General features: G+C 42.6%; 1 protein-coding gene across 1 annotated transcript; it reads left to right on the forward strand.

The window, feature by feature from the left end:
- Nucleotides 1–977: 977 nt before the first annotated feature.
- On the forward strand, nucleotides 978–17546 carry xpo6 (exportin 6). The gene is made up of 24 exons (XM_072442501.1): nucleotides 978–1668; nucleotides 2764–2854; nucleotides 3877–3989; nucleotides 4081–4278; nucleotides 4359–4518; nucleotides 4764–4841; nucleotides 4913–5432; nucleotides 6894–7020; nucleotides 7111–7220; nucleotides 7294–7402; nucleotides 7489–7581; nucleotides 7997–8066; nucleotides 8741–8900; nucleotides 10564–10656; nucleotides 10803–10947; nucleotides 13280–13426; nucleotides 13501–13690; nucleotides 13812–13967; nucleotides 14050–14164; nucleotides 14247–14418; nucleotides 16262–16423; nucleotides 16491–16589; nucleotides 16683–16913; nucleotides 16988–17546. Exons 1-24 carry the CDS (start codon nucleotides 1666–1668, stop codon nucleotides 17087–17089), a joined length of 3444 nt encoding a protein of 1147 aa, XP_072298602.1. The 5' UTR covers nucleotides 978–1665; the 3' UTR covers nucleotides 17090–17546.
- Nucleotides 17547–17798: the final 252 nt, after the last annotated feature.

Raw genomic sequence — 17798 nt, forward strand, 5'->3', positions numbered from 1 at the left:
CTGCTGTGCGGCAAAGGTGACTTATTCATAGCACAGTTGTTTTATGATATTAGGGGGATTGCGAATATGAAATTTCTATGCATTTTAAAATTATTTTCAAAGGGTACATGTATTGTCTCGTGATGTATTTGACAATACACAGACCGAATACTAGAAGAGACAATTATCAATCCAAGAACTCAAAATCTCCTAAAAATGTATTTAATATTGATTAATGTTTGCTTCCATTGGAGTTTATATTTGCTTATGACAGCAGTTGGCAAAAAAGTATTTGGTCTGTCTGGTTTGTTTTAATGACTCTTGTAATGAAAAATATATTTTCATTGTTGTGTGGGGTTTATTTATACACAATAAAATAGTTTTGTATAACTTTATAACTTTTTTTGCTCTTGTTTTTCTTCACAGTAATATTACAAATTGTACTACTATATTTGTGAGAAGTACAATACAATGGCCATCACAAAAAATGGATGACACAAACTGCTCCAACAATGACTGTCATAACTGACATGCACAATTGAAAATATTTTTACATCCGGACTCAATTTAAAAATGGACAAATTCAGCAAACAATGGAAAAATTGGGACTTTTATTTTGGATTTATTGTGCTTTACCCCCTATTTTCTCATTGTATTCTTATCTTGTGTTTTCTCTTGTCTGTTTTTTTATGTTTGTGTTGTTTTGTGTTCTAAAAATAAATATATAAAAAAGGGATTACACCGACATATAGAAAATAACTTTACAATTTGACCTTTAATCCGGTACACAGACCTAGCCTCTTTACTGTTTTTTTCTTCTCAATAAAGTGAATTGATTTATTCATTTGAGACAGGGACAGTGCTCAAACGGTCTTGTTTTCTTATTCCTCATCTCATTCGTTTTGACGTTGAAACTTTTATTTTGTCGTCTGGCCTTGCAGCGCGTGAGACTTGACCGGATGTTGGCGCACGCACGCTCACTGGGGTTGGCTGAGACGCTGTGGCGAAAGAGGAAGTTGCGAACGAAGCCCCGCTGTAAAGCCGCAAGCTAACATTAGCAGGGCAGAAAACAGAGCCGCCCTGCGCACTGAAAACAGGAATAACTGCACCAAACGCGTACAAAACACAGCTCGACTCCACTGTACGGTACACTCATAACGTAGACGCGCATTCCGTTTACGCAGACACGAAATTGCACGCGAAATCGAGCGACCGCGAGAGTCCGAAAAGCATGCCTGCGTCTGACAGCTAGCTAAAAGGAAAATGTTGCCTGTCCGTGGAGGAACGCTAGCTCAGAATTAGCAATGGTGGCGACAAATTGGCTTCACACCGCTCGTGCAGACGTGGATGCAAGCAAATCAACACGTTAGATGCTTTTAAATTGAATGTTTCGACAGTGCATAGGAATAGTGCAATAATATCGACTCGACGCCCGTTTGATGATTCCGGGGTGGGTTTTTGTAGGGGGGCTCGGACGCATCTTGTGCCATAAAATGTGGTAATTTCATCTGACGTCGTAGTTTAACACGCCAAAGGTCATCGCGTATCGCCGAGAGACATCGAGCAAAGCGGAATGATGCTTGGTTCTGGTGCCCTGGAGCATCACAGCTAACGGGGACTGCAAGAGCTGGCCTCGATCGTCCTGGGGCAACTGAAGACTGAAAAAGCGGACAAATCATCTGTGAAATGGTAATAATGTTGTTGTATATTGACTTTCTTTTCTCGTGGCTAATGGTCAGTGTTGAAACGAGCCTCTGATCTTAAAGGGGAGACGTGTTACTTCGCGACTTCCTGAACCCGTTTCATCTAAATTGTGATCACAAGTATGCCAAAAATGTTGTTCATTTTTTGTCAAGTCATGTGCACCTACTAGTATTTGTATAATGGCTTGACGCTGTAACTAAAGTCATCTTCCTCTTCTGACAGTGTGCACTTCATTAATCCACCTGTCACTCACTCAGGGCTGACCAATAGATCCTTTAAAATACTATGTTGTCACAATGTTTCAAAATTCCACAATGGAGGTGATTGGAGGCAAAACAATAAATAAAAGGTATATACTTTCAAATATTAATCAATATCAGATCTAAATCATTGGATTTCAAGACGTTAAAACCACAAAAACTATTTTGAATGTCCAGGTTAGAAATATTATATATTTCAACAGTCAACATATCTAGAAGTATTTGTACAGTAAAACTTATAAATCTGGATTTCTTTATCACAAATGCTGAGTGTCTGTCATTGTCTTGATTTAAAGGTAAATCAACTTTCGATTCAATATTATTTGGTCTGGCTTTTAGCAATGATTTCATTTGTTTTTTGTTTGTGGGCGGGGTAAGTGTCTTCTTGAATTCAAGAGCAAATCACGATTAGTCAACTTTACAATCTCGTATATCATCACTTTTTATCACCACTTTGCCTCGCCCTCCAGGTAACGTACCATGGGACGTGCAACCCCCATTCAGCAAAAAGCATATTTGTCCCGAGCGCGAGGCCTCAGCAAGTTGTGGCTCATTTGAAGAATTCCGACCCGCCTGCGCGGCTCATTTCAAATCACAGTTAACATCTACGCTTTCCCCCGAGTCAACAACTTTCACAGCTAGAAACACTCTCGTTACTGCGTTTGAATTGCAAAAAATACAAGCAACGATTTGATTTAATGCCATAATTCTCAGTTTAGCGCATTATCTATAAATGGAAATGTATTAGTTGTCAGTGCAGTAGGCTGAAATGTCACATGCATTGCTATAAATGTTAACGCTGGTTTGGTTCTCGTTTTAGGCGTCGGAGGAAACATCGCTGCACGCCCTCGAAAACCTCATGACAGAGTTTTTTCACAGCTGTACGACCAATGAGCGCAAGAGGGAAATAGGTGAGTGGTTGTCTGGTTATGGCGGGGAACCGGCAGGTGTTACTCTGGTAGTACATTTATATAAATGCAAAATATGATATTTGTTTTTTAATTTAGCTACAACAACATAACAATCTTTAAGCTCGAATTTAGTTAAATTACTAAAGAATAAAAAGCATAACAGAACAACGACATTTATACGTATAATATACATCATTTTAAATCAAACCTTTTCTCTGTCAATGAACAACTTTAGCCTTTATTATTTTTACATCTTGCAATACAATAAGATTATATCAATATATTTGCTATAAATGGTCCAACTTTGTCTATTTTAATTTCATTTTTTTGAGTTTTTCTACCCCAAAAGTGACGTTTTTAATTTACTTTTCACATTGTCATCGTTTTATAAAAATCAAACTTTCTGAATGAGAAAAGCGATGCTAATTCAATAATCAACATAAAGGAGCACTTTAAATTTAGATTAACTTTTTGGGAGTGTAAGTTGAATATAAATGGCTTTATTTTGCTTCTAAAATTATCACCGTTGTATTATTTTAGTTCTTACCATTATATTGTGTCCTGAATAATTACAATTATTGATTAAACTTTATTATTATTGACATCCTTGGTATTATGATTATAAAGTGTCAAGATTAATTATTGTTAATAAGGTCAATTTTCAAACTAAAAATTAATAATCGTGATCATTGTATGAGCAAAAAAGTTATTTCAGTTCAATCTGTACCGATACTGTAAAAAATATGAATGTAAGAACATTTTCCACAGTATCTAGCTGTTTATAGAATTAACTTTATCAGAAAGTTCGATTTCATAACATAGGAGGAATTTTCTTATCTTATTTTCCTGTTGTTTGGTGTCAATAATCATAGTCTTAAGTGGTGATGTTTTTTCTCACGGTTGTAACTCTAAATGTTTCTATGGTGACATCCCTCGTATAACGTTAGCACACTTCCTGTGCCTCGTCATCTCCATCTCCTCAGATGAAGTGGGCCTTGTTCATGTTTCTCTTGTTTCTACAGAGGAGCTGCTGAATAACTTTGCACAGCAGACAGGAGCATGGCGCCACTGCCTGTTCTTCCTCTCACATACACGCAACGAGTACGTCATGATGTACAGCCTCACAGTATTTGAAGTAAGTAACTACATTAACTATATGATTACAGATCTGTCACCAAAAATACAAACGTTACACAATTACACTTTCTCTGATGTTTTCTCTGTAGAATTTGGTGAACAGGATGTGGATTGGGGTTGCTTCTCAAGACAAGATGGAGATTCGAAGCTGCCTGCCCAAACTCCTCCTCGCTCACCACAAAAATGTCCCCTATTTCATTCGGAATAAACTCTGTAAAGTCATAGTAGACATTGGACGCCAGGACTGGCCAATGTTCTACCATGACTTTTTCACAAGTACACTGCAGGTAAGTCATACTAACGTCTTCTTCTTCTTTTGCCTGTTGTACTTTTTGAACTATATAAACCTTTTTTATCTAACCTCCAGTTAATCCAGACCCCAGCGTTGGCTCAGTTGGGGTTAATCATGCTCAAAACCACTTCAGAGGAACTTGCCTGTCCCCGGGAGGACCTCAGTGTGGCGCGAAAAGATGAGCTGCGTAAACTGTTGATGGAGCAGGTGCCAACCGTGCTTGGCCTGTTAACGGGTAACACTCGTGATTTTGTTTTTGTTATTTTCCAGCCGTGAATATGTAAATGTGTACATAATTGTTCCCTGCATGTCTGGGCACTCGTAGAACCACAGTTACGTACAGAGTTTTAATGGCAGAACTGATAGGCCTTCACGTTTTTGGTGTTCTACCTGCGTAATTCCGGCATCAGTATTCGGCACACGTACAAAATATGTGTTATTTTACCACTACATTTAAATGGATCATTGTTTAATTTCAAGGTATTCTCGAGACCTATTGGGACAAGCACAGCATCACCGCATCAACTCCGCCTCCATCACCAACCTCAGGGGAAAGCGGTATGTCGAGCGTCTGAACCGTTTCTTTTGTAATACTGCGCTGAGGTTTACACATTCCTCTCTTTCTCTAGTGGAACTGCTTGAGAATTTATTTCAGGGAAGCCAATACTCAAAGTTGCTCTGCCAGCCCATGGCGACGCTGGACAGTGACAGTCACCAGCTCTGTTGCCTGGTATTAGAATGTTTGGCTCATCTTTTTAGCTGGATCCCACTGTCCACAAGCATCACGCCTACGCTCCTCGCCTCCATTTTCCACTTCGCACGCTTCGGCTGCGACCTCCGGACAAAAGCCAAAATGAGCCCCTTCATCTCCAACTCCTCCTCCTCAAACGGACAGCTCCACCCCATAAACACGTCCAACGGGGGCGGCCGGAACGGACAGCAGACGGAGATGACCAAGATGGACCGCGCCCGGCTCGGAGTGCTCGCCATGACCTGTGTCAACGAGCTGGTGTCAAAGAACTGCGTGCCAATGCATTTCGAGGAGTATCTGCTGAGGATGTTCCAGCAGACCTTCTTTCTGCTGCAGAGACTGACGCGGGAGAACAACGCCCACACGATCAAGAGCCGGCTCCAGGAACTAGACGAGAGGTACAACTGTTTCTCTGCCACTTCTCATTTGTTCATGTCGCTGTGCAGTTGTGTCCTTTTGTCAGACGTTGCCCGAAGCTGCTAACTTCTTTCTCAATCACATCTTTGTTCAGATCCCTGTTATGTCTGCTTCTGTGTCACATGAGTATCAGGAGTTGGGACGTTCACTTGCTGCTGGGAGCTCTGTCATTAGTCTAGTCCATTATGAGATTGGTGTAAATATAGGTGCACTACTATGTTTCTGGTGAGGTCTGCCATCTTCTTGTTATCGCTTTCTGTAATATTCCACAGTCTGACAGGAACGAGATCCATCTTTCATACATTCTACTTACGGCAGCTTGATTAAAACAAAAAGGATATTCATGAATTTTCTCCAAAGGATTCCGTCTGGACTGTCAAAATGAACCTGTAGGGAACGTGCAGACCTCATGTATTTTATTAGTAATGTTACGTGAGACTTTATAAGCCTATGTACATTATATTGGCAGAATAAGCACACTTATGAATGAAGTTATGTTTCAATTACAAGCTTTTGTAGAGATAAATTAACGATACCTGAGTCTGGCAGTGCCTCAAATCAAATCGAATCAAATCAATTTATTTTTGTAAGGCCCAAAATCACAACAACAGTCGCCTCTGAGGGCTGAATCAACAATGTCTGTGGTGGCGAGGGACGATGTCCCAGAGTCCTCTGTCCTTAGACTCTCCTTCTCGGCCAGGAAAAACTACAAAAAAAAAAATCTTTGGGAAAAAAGCGTAGAAACCTGGAGGAGTTCCAGTGAAGGAGAGATCCGACTCTCACAGACGGACAGACGGACACGAGGGAGACTGGAGCTGGACCCACTCTTCAGGCAGAAGAGGGACCGTCTGAGGCGAGCTGGACCCACTCTTCAGGCAGATGAGGGACCGTCCACACAGGGCAGGGACCACTTCACCAGGAGAGGGACATCTGGGTCCACAGGTCCTCAGGAGTGAGAGAAAGAAAAAGAAGGCGGTGAACAGTTTGCAAGTGGAATTAAAAAATAAATATTGTTTGATGGCATAGACCTCAGACTGGAAGATTCTTGATGTTCACCTGGTGCCTACACGCTAAACCATCGAGCTCCAGAGAACACGCCCAGCATCCTCATCTACAACATTTTATAATGGAGTAATCATTTACCAATTGCACAGCCTTAATTTAATTACAGGTTTTTATTGAGGAAAAATGCAATGTTGCCAGATCAGTCCAAGCTCACACAGAAAAATGGAATATTGCATTTTTCTGTGTGAGCTTGGACTACTTATGGTTCCTTTTTAAATGAATCATAATTTCGAAAAACCAAATAGTGTTTCTTTTTTCTCCATATTAAGCCCCTTGGCCTATGACCTCACACTAAGGGCAGGGAAATGACTATGACAAACTAAACTGAAATGAACCTTTTCTGGCAGAATACCAGTAACTGAATTGTTGTTTTCCAGTTACTTGGAGAAGTTCACAGACTTCCTGCGCCTGTTTGTCAGCGTTCATCTGAGGAGGATCGAGTCCAGTCCACAGTTTCCCATCGTGGAGTTCCTCGGCCTGCTTTTCAAATACACCTTTAACCAGGTAGATCAAAACACCAGCACTTTCAAATGAATCATCTTTTAAATGGTTGGATTGACTTTGATTTCTGTTGCTTTTACGTTTCCATGGCAGCCCACGCATGAAGGATACTTTGCCTGTCTGGATATATGGAGTGTCTTTTTGGATTACTTGACAACCAAAATCAAAAGTAGGCTGGCAGACCGAGAAAGCGTGCTGAACAGGTGAGTCGAACGAAAAAAGCACATCCTAATTCGACACCTCGACTTTTGGCAAACACGCTCCCATTTGCTTCAGCTACAAAGACGCGCTGGTCCTGCTACTACGGGAAGTTCTCAACCGCATCCAGTTCAGGTACAACCAGGCCCAGCTGGAGGAGCTGGACGACGAGACGCTGGACGACGACGTGAGCCCTTTAATTAACGCTTTCATCACCTTTTGTTAATGGTTTTGTTTTCAGCACTCACTCTTGTCTTTGTTCGGTAACTCTAGCAACAGACCGAGTGGCAAAAATACCTGCGTCAGAGTTTGGAAGTCGTCGCTAAGGTGATGGAGCTGCTCCCATCGCATTCATTTACTACGTTGGTAAGATATTTGGTTGTCATAAGGGGCACTACTTGGCCTATAGGTTTTCTGGAGTATGAAAAGTAAATGTTGAAAAATGCTCAAACGATCGCACAAGTCGGGAAAAGTACTCAAACTCTGCCCGATGTAACAAGAGCTAAAAGTAACGATGGCTAAAGTGAAAATAAAAGCTGAACAGCTTGTCTGCTCTGTTAAATGCTGTTGAAAAGCAGACTTCAGAATCCCGAGGGCCACATGAATGCAGCACTGTGCACATGTTGTAGTGACACTAGATTACTGAGAGTACTACCTCTTTATGTACTGCGGTCCTTCTTGACCTGATTAGTCGACCGTTTGGTGCAACCTCTTGTTATTACTACTTCAGCTTCTCTCGTGATCTCACTAAAGACATTTTTCTTCTGTTTTTCCCCTTCAGTTTCCAGTTCTTCAGGAAAATCTAGATGTGTATTTGGGTTTGCAGCAGTTTATTGTAACCACTGGTACAAGTAAGTTTCATATTTTAAAGAGCCATATGTGTGCATGTTTGAGTAAAATGTATTATTCTGTCCTCACCTCCATCGTCCCCCTTCACTCCCACACACACACGGAGCCTGACCAGCCAGTCTGTCCTACATTCTGTTCAAATGCAGTTCATTTGTAGCACATGGCTCCCAAATGTGGAAAACAACTCGTCTGAATATCCTCGGAACATCAGAAGAAACGTTTAGTGCTTGTTGATTCTGCAGAAAACCCAGCGTTTCAGTCCTTCATGTTATTTTTGACCCATTTTTTTTCATGTTTGTTAAAGTACAAATTTTCCTCATTCCTGTCAATCATGCCCATTTCAAATTGGGGAGACAGGAAATGGTTCCAGACGTGTGTAGTTGGCTAGTCAGGCCACTACACACCTAACCTAACCCACTGCTCTCTACTTACTTTGCTATTGCTGCTTTACTAGATTTGTTATTGATAACGTTATCAGAGAAGTACTGTGAAGGGTCAGGCAGAACTTGTTCATTTTATTGAAGTACATTTCTGGAAGTGAAAAGTCTCCCTCATAATTCCATTGAAATAGAGAGTTAAAATTACACTTGTGAACAGTTTTCCATGCAGATGATTATGTTTTATGCCATATTGTACTGTGGCGTTTTCTTGCTAAAGGAACATTATTTCCCTGCAGGTCGAAGGCTGAACATCAGTGCAGAGAACGACTGTCGCCGCCTGCACTGTTCTCTCAGGGACCTCAGCTCTCTGCTGCAGGCCGCCGGGCGCCTGGCCGAGCACTTCATCGGGGAGGTGTTTGCAGCACGCTTCAACGACGCTCTCGCCGTCGTGGAGAGGTTTGTGTTTACACTCCACTCCCTTTTCTCATGGGTCCACACTATTCCCTACGTTGGGAACTATTTGGCATCGTTGCCGTTTTTAGTGCTGGCGAAAAAGTAGAGCACTCTAAAGAAACAAAAACATCTTGAAAAGTACTGTACAGCAATGATCACATGGCCAGTATACACAATTTTTAAAATGAACTAATGAACATAAAAACACTTACCGGTATCTTATAAAAAGGAAATCCATCATGTGCCAAGTTTTTTCAAAAATGCCAGTTTCCACCTGTCGATCCTGAACTGGTCACAATGATATAAAGTGAAATAAATGAAGTGATCGAGCAGTTCATTGATTAAAACGATCAGTCTCAGTCTATCAAACCACACAGACACACACCGGCGGCTGGAAGGATTCTGTCTCCAGATTTAAATGTGGGGGTGACAGTGGCAGAGTCCCAGTGCAAACATGTGGAAACGTCAGGCCAGGTTCTGAATAGTTATATTTCCATTTATTTCAATGTGAGTATCCTCGTGTTTGGCCTTTTCTTTTTCTCAATGGTTTTCCTTCCTTCATTTTCCTATTGCACTGTGCAGTTTTTATTCAAGGACAATATTTGCCTCAGCCTTTCTAAGTTCAGATGTGACTTTATTTTGCAAACAAAATGGATTGATCTGTTGTGAGTCCTGACTTAAGGAATGTTTTTATTGTGAGAGTCGACAGTCGAGCGTCTTTGACTGACACGGCACGTATGAAGAAAAGCAGATAGAGATGTTATGAATAAAGCATTCTTAAATAAACCGTTACAGTGTACTTTGCTTGAGCTGTTAAATATCAAGAGTTTCTTTCTCCTCTCAGGCAAATCACTGTTTTTATATTTATTAAGAGATCCAAGTTAGCAACGACACGTGGGATTAGTACTAGTCCATAAATGCGCTCATTGTGTTTACATATATATTTGTTAGTATCCTGGTTTTGCGTGTGTCCAACGCTGTGTTCTGCTTAAGATAAACTGAGACGTCTCACTGGGACGTGCTGATGTCCACAAACGTGTCTGGTTTGTGTTCAGTGCGGCTGAACTGAGCATGTGCAAACTGAAGCACATTTGGCATTTCCTACAACGACTCAAGCTTCTATCAGAGCTGTTTTATTTCTATTATCTTCATAAATCAAGAAAGTCATCTACCGTACTCAGTCTAGCCGCATTTTAACAGCAAACTCATGTCTGTGCTGATTTGAACTGATGCTGCGGGACTTTTTTTTCCCACTGGTAAAATATAATGTTGACTTAAGTTTTGACTGCACTTTTTGTTCCGTTGCTACACTTGAGTTAGAAAGCTGTAAGTTAGTAAAGAAAGTAGTGCGTGTCCAAATCAGTATTGTCGTGATACTACAGAATACTAAATACCGCAACCTAACAACTAACAGTACTTTCTTATATACTACACTTGTTATACTCTTCTTTTATACTTTTTTCTTTTTCTTCTGATAAAGCTCAAGATGATTCTAGTTTTAGGATGGATTAGTTTCTGATTTTTGATGCGTTTTAAAGCCCTGGTCCAAAAGGCTCTGGATGAGTGTGGTACTGTAGTCGTGGGCAATGTAGTGAGTGAGGGGACAATGGCTGTAGTGACATCGTGGTTAATCCTTTTCCTCCTTCACCTCTTTCCTCCGCTGCAGGTTGGTTGAAGTGACCTGCTACGGTTCTCAGACGAGCCTCTATGACCTGGAGACCGCCGTGCCTTCTGTGTTAAAGCCAGACCTCACCGACGTGTGAGTACAGCTGTCAATCTGATCTATTTCCCTTTTTAAAAGCACTAACAGAAAGAATCCTGTCGGCTGTGAACTTGGATGATGCACATTCACGCTCTCCATGCAAAAAAGTGTTTTATGTGTAATGTGTCATTTGTTTGTGGCAGACACGCACAGGCCCTGGCTGCTTTGCAAGCCTACTCCCATTGGCTGGCCCAGTTTTACAGCGAGGTCCACGGGCGAAACCAGAGCCAGTTCATCAACCTCATCACGTCTGCCATCGACGCCTGCAGCCCCCTCATCACAGCTAAGGTGCCCCCTGTTATCCCCCTCATCACAGCTAAGGTGCCCCCTGTTATCCCCCTCATCACAGCTAAGGTGCCCCCTGTTAGCCCCCTCATCACAGCTAAGGTGCCCCCTGTTATCCCCCTCATCACAGCTAAGGTGCCCCCTGTTATCCCCCTCATCACAGCTAAGGTGCCCCCTGTTATCCCCCTCATCACAGCAAAGGTGCCCCCTGTTAGCCCCCTCATCACAGCTAAGGTGCCCCCTGTTATCCCCCTCATCACAGCTAAGGTTCCCCCTGTTATCCCCCTCATCACAGCTAAGGTGCCCCCTGTTATCCCCCTCATCACAGCAAAGGTGCCCCCTGTTAGCCCCCTCATCACAGCAAAGGTGCCCCCTGTTAGCCCCCTCATCACAGCTAAGGTGCCCCCTGTTAGCCCCCTCATCACAGCTAAGGTGCCCCCTGTTATCCCCTCATCACAGCTAAGGTGCCCCCTGTTAGCCCCCTCATCACAGCTAAGGTGCCCCCTGTTATCCCCCTCATCACAGCTAAGGTGCCCCCTGTTAGCCCCCTCATCACAGCTAAGGTTCCCCCTGTTAGTCCCCTCATCACAGCTAAGGTGCCCCCTGTTAGCCCCCTCATCACAGCTAAGGTTCCCCCTGTTAGTCCCCTCATCACAGCTAAGGTGCCCCCTGTTAGCCCCCTCATCACAGCTAAGGTTCCCCCTGTTAGTCCCCTCATCACAGCTAAGGTGCCCCCTGTTAGCCCCCTCATCACAGCTAAGGTTCCCCCTGTTAGCCCCCTCATCACAGCTAAGGTGCCCCCTGTTAGTCCCCTCATCACAGCTAAGGTGCCCCCTGTTAGTCCCCTCATCACAGCTAAGGTGCCCCCTGTTAGCCCCCTCATCACAGCTAAGGTGCCCCCTGTTAGCCCCCTCATCACAGCTAAGGTGCCCCCTGTTAGTCCCCTCATCACAGCTAAGGTGCCCCCTGTTAGCCCCCTCATCACAGCTAAGGTGCCCCCTGTTAGCCCCCTCATCACAGCTAAGGTGCCCCCTGTTAGCCCCCTCATCACAGCTAAGGTGCCCCCTGTTATCCCCCTCATCACAGCTAAGGTGCCCCCTGTTAGTCCCCTCATCACAGCTAAGGTGCCCCCTGTTGGCTTATTCATGTGTGTGTGAGCTGGATATCCACAGCATGTAAAAGAAACAAAGTGCATTCCCTCTTTTGAAGTAAACCCAGGGTTCAGATTAAGGATTTTCACTTGTATAGCGGCGCTGCTAAATTAAATTTCCATTGATACAACACGATTATTTATTTAAAATGTATTTGTAAACATTCTATTTTTAAAAAAAAATCTTAACAAATTAACTTTTAAAACTTTTTAAACATTTTTTCTTTAAATAAAACAGAAAACTTGCAAATAAAATTAGTTGTTGAACAAATTAATCAACACAAAGTCATATGGCCTTATTTACAACTTTCTTCCATATCATCATCAATCAGATGACTACGCTTTGGTGATACAATTGAACACGCATTTTTGTATCGCAAAAGCTGCGATACAAAAGCACTTTTTTATGACGAATGCATCGCATTTGAGAGAAATTGCGTCGCATTTTGCGATGCGATACAGCTTATTCTGAACCCTGAAACCATTGGCAGCATTCACTTCTGCCAGAACGCTAAACAATGATATTACAATAGTCACAAATATGTACGAATAAAATATGGTATTACGAGCCAAAGTGTCTTCCAAATGACTGTAGTACTGTCCGGTATGTTTTATTTGCCTGGTCTTATTTCTTATGGTTTTATTTGGTTCATCCCATGAGTTCAGATGGGCATGAATAATGCATTTGATTTAAATGTAATTTTCTGAACTTGAGACGCTTTCAGACAGATGCATTATTTTTACTTATTTTTAATTACATTATTCTTAAAATGTAATAACATGTTTTCTCATAATCTTATTACTAAAAAAAAATCTTGATCTTTTTAAAAAAACATATATATATTAAACAACAAAAATTAACATAAAAATACAGTCGCAAAACAAAACTCAAATATTCCACTTTCACCTCATATTTACACACAAAAAAGACAGCAATATTTCTTTTTTGTAGTGGTTCAGTTTTCCTTAATACATTGTTAACTAGATAAAGGTAGAAATTTGCAAAGTAAGGGTGAATAGAGAATATTTACTAATGAAATATGCTATTAATGAAGTAACAAATTATTATTTTTTGCCTTTTCTTTTTTAAATAATGGCTTATTTTAGCTGTGCAACTTGCATATTGACATTCCATGTGTTTTGTTTTCTCCATTTGGATGATAAATGTACATGTTCATTTGGCAGGTACCCGAAAAGCTGCTCCTGTCCGCCGGCCATCTGATGGTGTCCTTGACCGCTACCGTACGGCCAGTATTTCTGGTGACTTTGCCCGCTGTCCAGAACATCTTCAACCTCATCACAGATAACCAGGCCCACCGGCTGCCTCAGGAGGTCTGTCCCCTTGTCCCCCCCGTGTGTTTTCTCCTGTCCGGACCCCTGTAACACGCTGGTTCTCCCTCCTCCAGGCTCACATGCTGGTGTGCCGGGCTCTGTCCAACATGTTCCTCCTGCCGTGGCCAAACTTGACCGAGAGCGAGCAGCAGTGGCAGTCGCGCTCCAGCAACCACGCCAGCCTCATCGCCGCGCTCACCAGAGAATACCGGATCTTACGAGGCACTGTGAATGTTCCCCCACCCCAACCCGCTCTAGATAATGGTCAGCACTTTACCTTTGAGGCTTTATTGTAACTAATGACTTTCTAAAACACTGGTTGTGGTCCGTATAAATCCTTGGTTACAGCATCCGACTGCCCTAATACCCTATGTTTCTGTGACAGTGAAAGCCGTCATACAACAGACCTTACCCGTGCTGAGAGATATCGTCGACAGCATATCCGGAGAATCCACCAAATCTCGCCAGATCTGCTACCAGAGTCTGCAAGAGTCTGTCCAAGTGTCACTGAGCCTTTTCCCAGTTTTCATACAACAACCAGGTCCGCTCCTCTCACACGCAAATGATTCACACCGAGCCGAGCGCTTGAACGCGGCGTAACGCTTTGACTCTGCTCCGCTCAGATGTGACGGATGAAATGTTGGCCTTCTTCCTGACCCTGTTCCAAGCCCTCCGAGTCCAGATGGGGGTTCCCTTCACCGGGCAGATCATCCACACATTTCTCAGCATGTTTACGAGGTCCGTCGACGGTCTGTAGTTTTAGTCGAGCCGCTGACTGACGGGCACACAGCTGTAAATGTGCTGCGTTGTGTGTTTTCAGAGAGCAGCTGGCAGCGAGTATCCTGCAGGAGGGCAGCGCCGGGTGCAGGGTGGTCCAGAAGTTCTTGAAGATTCTCCAGGTGGTGGTTCAAGAGCACGGTCAGGCCTTCAAACCGTTCCTGCCCAGCATCCTCTCTCTGTGCATGGAGCAAGTGTACCCAGTGGTGGCAGAGGTAATGACATTGTTTAAACTACAAAACATGCGGTGTGTGGAAGAAACAGATCCACAGCAATTGTGTTGTTTTTTTCTTTATACTAAGGCCAAAAAAAAATGTGTGTGTTTCCGGTAACAATCCAGGTCGGTAGTTTTTTTTTTTTTAATATATATATATTTCAAAATCCTCGCACAGGTTTTGCAGACGGTTTTCTTTTCTCAGAAGTGAGCGCTTTGCATTGGTGTGGCCGTATTGGTATGCAGATATTGAATAAAATAGTTCTCTACATCTGATGTGAGCACTTTTCGACCCCGGGCGTGCATATCGCCCATGGATCTATTATATTATTATGGCATGGCTGCGGTCTGCGCGCTCCTCAAAAAGAGCATCTGCAAACATAGATCATCTATGCGCCCGTATGTGAAACAAAACCTATGAAAAGTGCGGCAATTTTCATATCTTAGGATCCCCACAGATGATTTATTTTCCTGCAGCTTTTGGATTCTCTCTCACAATTTGACATTCTCGAATTTTTTTTTTTTTTGACATTCTCGAAAGTACGGCCAGTAAGTACACGATGAAACGTTTGCGGTCGGGTTTTGAAATCCAGCTCGGTCAGGTTACCGGAAACACAATTTTTTCTTCTTTGCTTAAGGGTTGCAAGCCACAATATTGATCTTAAATGGCTTAATGAAACTGTTCATTAACTGCTTTTCCATCACCTTATGTCATTTGAAGTAACGTGGAAAGATTATACGCTGGCTTCAAGTGTATGTTTATCTATGCACATACCGTTAAAGTGAATTATGGACAGGTGAAAACTAATTTGGTCTCATAAACTCTGACCAGGCACAGGTGATATACAAAAATGAAATAACCAAGTTTTTGAGATTAGTCGGCCAAAAATCGCCCAGAGAATCCCAGATAAACAAACATTGTTGCACTGCACAATATTCAAAGCTACAAACAAAGCTGTGGACCGACATATAACTTGCCCAAGTACACATACACCCTGTCTAATCTTCTGTAACTTAAGTTTATGTTTGTCAAGTGTAAAAAGTGTGAGACATCCTTTCTTTACAACTTCAGTGTAACATTTTTGCAAAGTTGGAGTTGAGAGCTTTTTTTTTTTGATGCTAAAACGTACAGTAACATGGAAGTAGCCGAGGCTCTAACCAAAGCCAAACCAAAACTGTGCACGGTGCGCCCTCTGCAGGATTAGCTCCGTCACAACACAGAAGGCGGGCAGCTCCCGTAACCAGGCAACTAACACCCACAGGTGCGCTGCAACACTTTGATGGAAACTAGCCTAAATTCGTATTTGTTATTTGCTTTTCTGATGGAAAATATCTGACCTTTTCTAAGGGAAGAAACACTGGAAGGACAGGAACCAAAGTTTTGGAGTAATGCCATGTAAATACAGAGCAGTGGGCAGAGATGGGGGGTAGATGAACACTGACATTTACTGGGTACTAGAGCCTCAAATGCAGCATAAGCAAAGATTACTCAAACATGCATGAATCTGTCAAACACTGTTGTGACATGGGTAAAATAGTTCATAATATGCTTCCTTTTTTTTTAGAGCTAATAAAACAATATCCTGATTCGGTCTAGAGCATTTGACCCTTGCCTCTGAGCTGCATGTTGGGCGTACGTGTCTGAGTGTTTACTGTGGACTGACGACGTGACCCGTCTATTCCAAAACGTCACGATGCAGTGGCAGTTTCACAATTTTTGGCAGGACACACAGTTTTCAAACACAAATGAACCTGACCCTGTACAGTTCGTCTGCACAAAAAAGATGGTGTTAAAGAACGTGAAAGGCTTGTTATAAATGTGTGTATCATGTGTCTTGTTGTAGCGTTCCTCCCCTGATGTCAAAACAGAGATGTTCGAGTTACTTTACCAAATACTTCACCAGAACTGGAGATATTTCTTTAAAACATCAGTCTTAACAACTGTCCAAAAAGGAGCCTCCGAGGACGTGATGGAGAACGAGGCCCAGTTCACCGCTGCCATGCAGGTCTGTGTCCACTGTGTCAAATCTCTTTTATTTCTGCATTTCTAACTTTTTCTTCATGTTTTGCCAGGCGTTCGGGCAGTCTTTCCTGCAGCCTGACATCCACATTTTTAAACAGAATCTTTGCTATTTAGAGTCTCTTAACAGCAAGCACAAGCTTTATCACAGAGTAAGTGTTATTCAGCAGTTTTATTCAGATGCGTCATGTTCTTAACCAAATGCTACCAGTCTGTTTCCAACTGTTTCTCCCTGTGTTCCTCAGAAGCTTTTTCGGACCTCGATGCTGTTCCACTTCATCAACGTGCTGCTGCAGGTTCTTCTGCACAAAAGTCACGACCTTCTGCAGGAGGAAATCACGCTGGCCATTTACAACATGGCCTCGGTGGACTTCGATGCCTTCTACTCGGCCTTTATGCCAGAGTTTCTCAACGGTTGTCAGGGAGTGGACAGCAACCAACGAGTCGTTCTGGCACGCAATTTTAAGCTTGAGCGGGTGAGGATTGTGAGACCTTTATTAACATACATTTATGTGCTCATGTGTATGCTGAATGGTGTCTCTTGTTTTAGGACCTTCCCTCTTTCACTCAAAGTGTGCAGCGGCTGGTGAACGACCTGCGCTACTACAGACTCTGCAACAGTAGCTTGCCCACAGGCACCATAAAGCTATAGCACACACGAGCCACTCCACGTCATAGTATTTTTAAAGACTGCTTATGCTGACCACTTTGCCCAACGCTCCAAACTCCGCTTTACTTGACCTACTCAGAGTAGGAGAGGACTGAACACAGAGTTTGGAGGTGTAGGATGCTGCTGATACGTCTGAGTTCTACTGTAGAAGGAGGTGTTATTGTGAACCATGTGTTGCCAATGAGAATTTGGCAGAAGCATAAACCTGGTCTGCCACGGACCTGGAGCCTCTGAGCCAGGCCTTCTTTCCCACGCCTCTGCACCACGAGGAGGGACTGAGCACTTTCAACTCTTTGAGTTTCAAATGTCTGCTTTTATTCATTTTGCCTTCAAATGTCTCATCTCCAAAGGAGACCACTGTCAACTTAAGATCTTTCATATCATTCCATGAAAATGAAAAGAAACTGCTTGATTAATAAATTGCTTTTTATAAAAAATACTGATAGTAACGTTGTATTGTGTATTTTCTGGATTCACATCTTATATCATATGGTGCTGGATTAGTTTACATTGTACGTTTAATTTCACAATAATGAAGGCCTTTTCAATCAGGCTGAGTGATTAGTGTTAAAATGATAACATTTAACATGCCTTTAAAGCAGAGATCCTCCTCCTTTTTCGGGCGCGCCTCCCTTGGGGGTAATATAGTATCCACGCCCTCCACAGCCTCTGGGACAGAACAGGCGCTTCA

Source organism: Eucyclogobius newberryi, unplaced genomic scaffold, assembly GCF_026437365.1.
Source record: "Eucyclogobius newberryi isolate DKJ021-1_F unplaced genomic scaffold, fEucNew1.0.hap1 SCAF_13, whole genome shotgun sequence".
Taxonomy (NCBI): Eukaryota; Metazoa; Chordata; class Actinopteri; order Gobiiformes; family Gobiidae; genus Eucyclogobius; species Eucyclogobius newberryi.

Bases quoted from the DNA above. Each gene is read 5' to 3' on its own strand.
- xpo6 (XM_072442501.1), top strand. The intron at 5,433-6,893 runs GTACAACTGTTT...GTTGTTTTCCAG, and splicing joins CTCCAGGAACTAGACGAGAG to TTACTTGGAGAAGTTCACAG. The intron at 7,221-7,293 runs GTGAGTCGAACG...CATTTGCTTCAG, and splicing joins CGAGAAAGCGTGCTGAACAG to CTACAAAGACGCGCTGGTCC.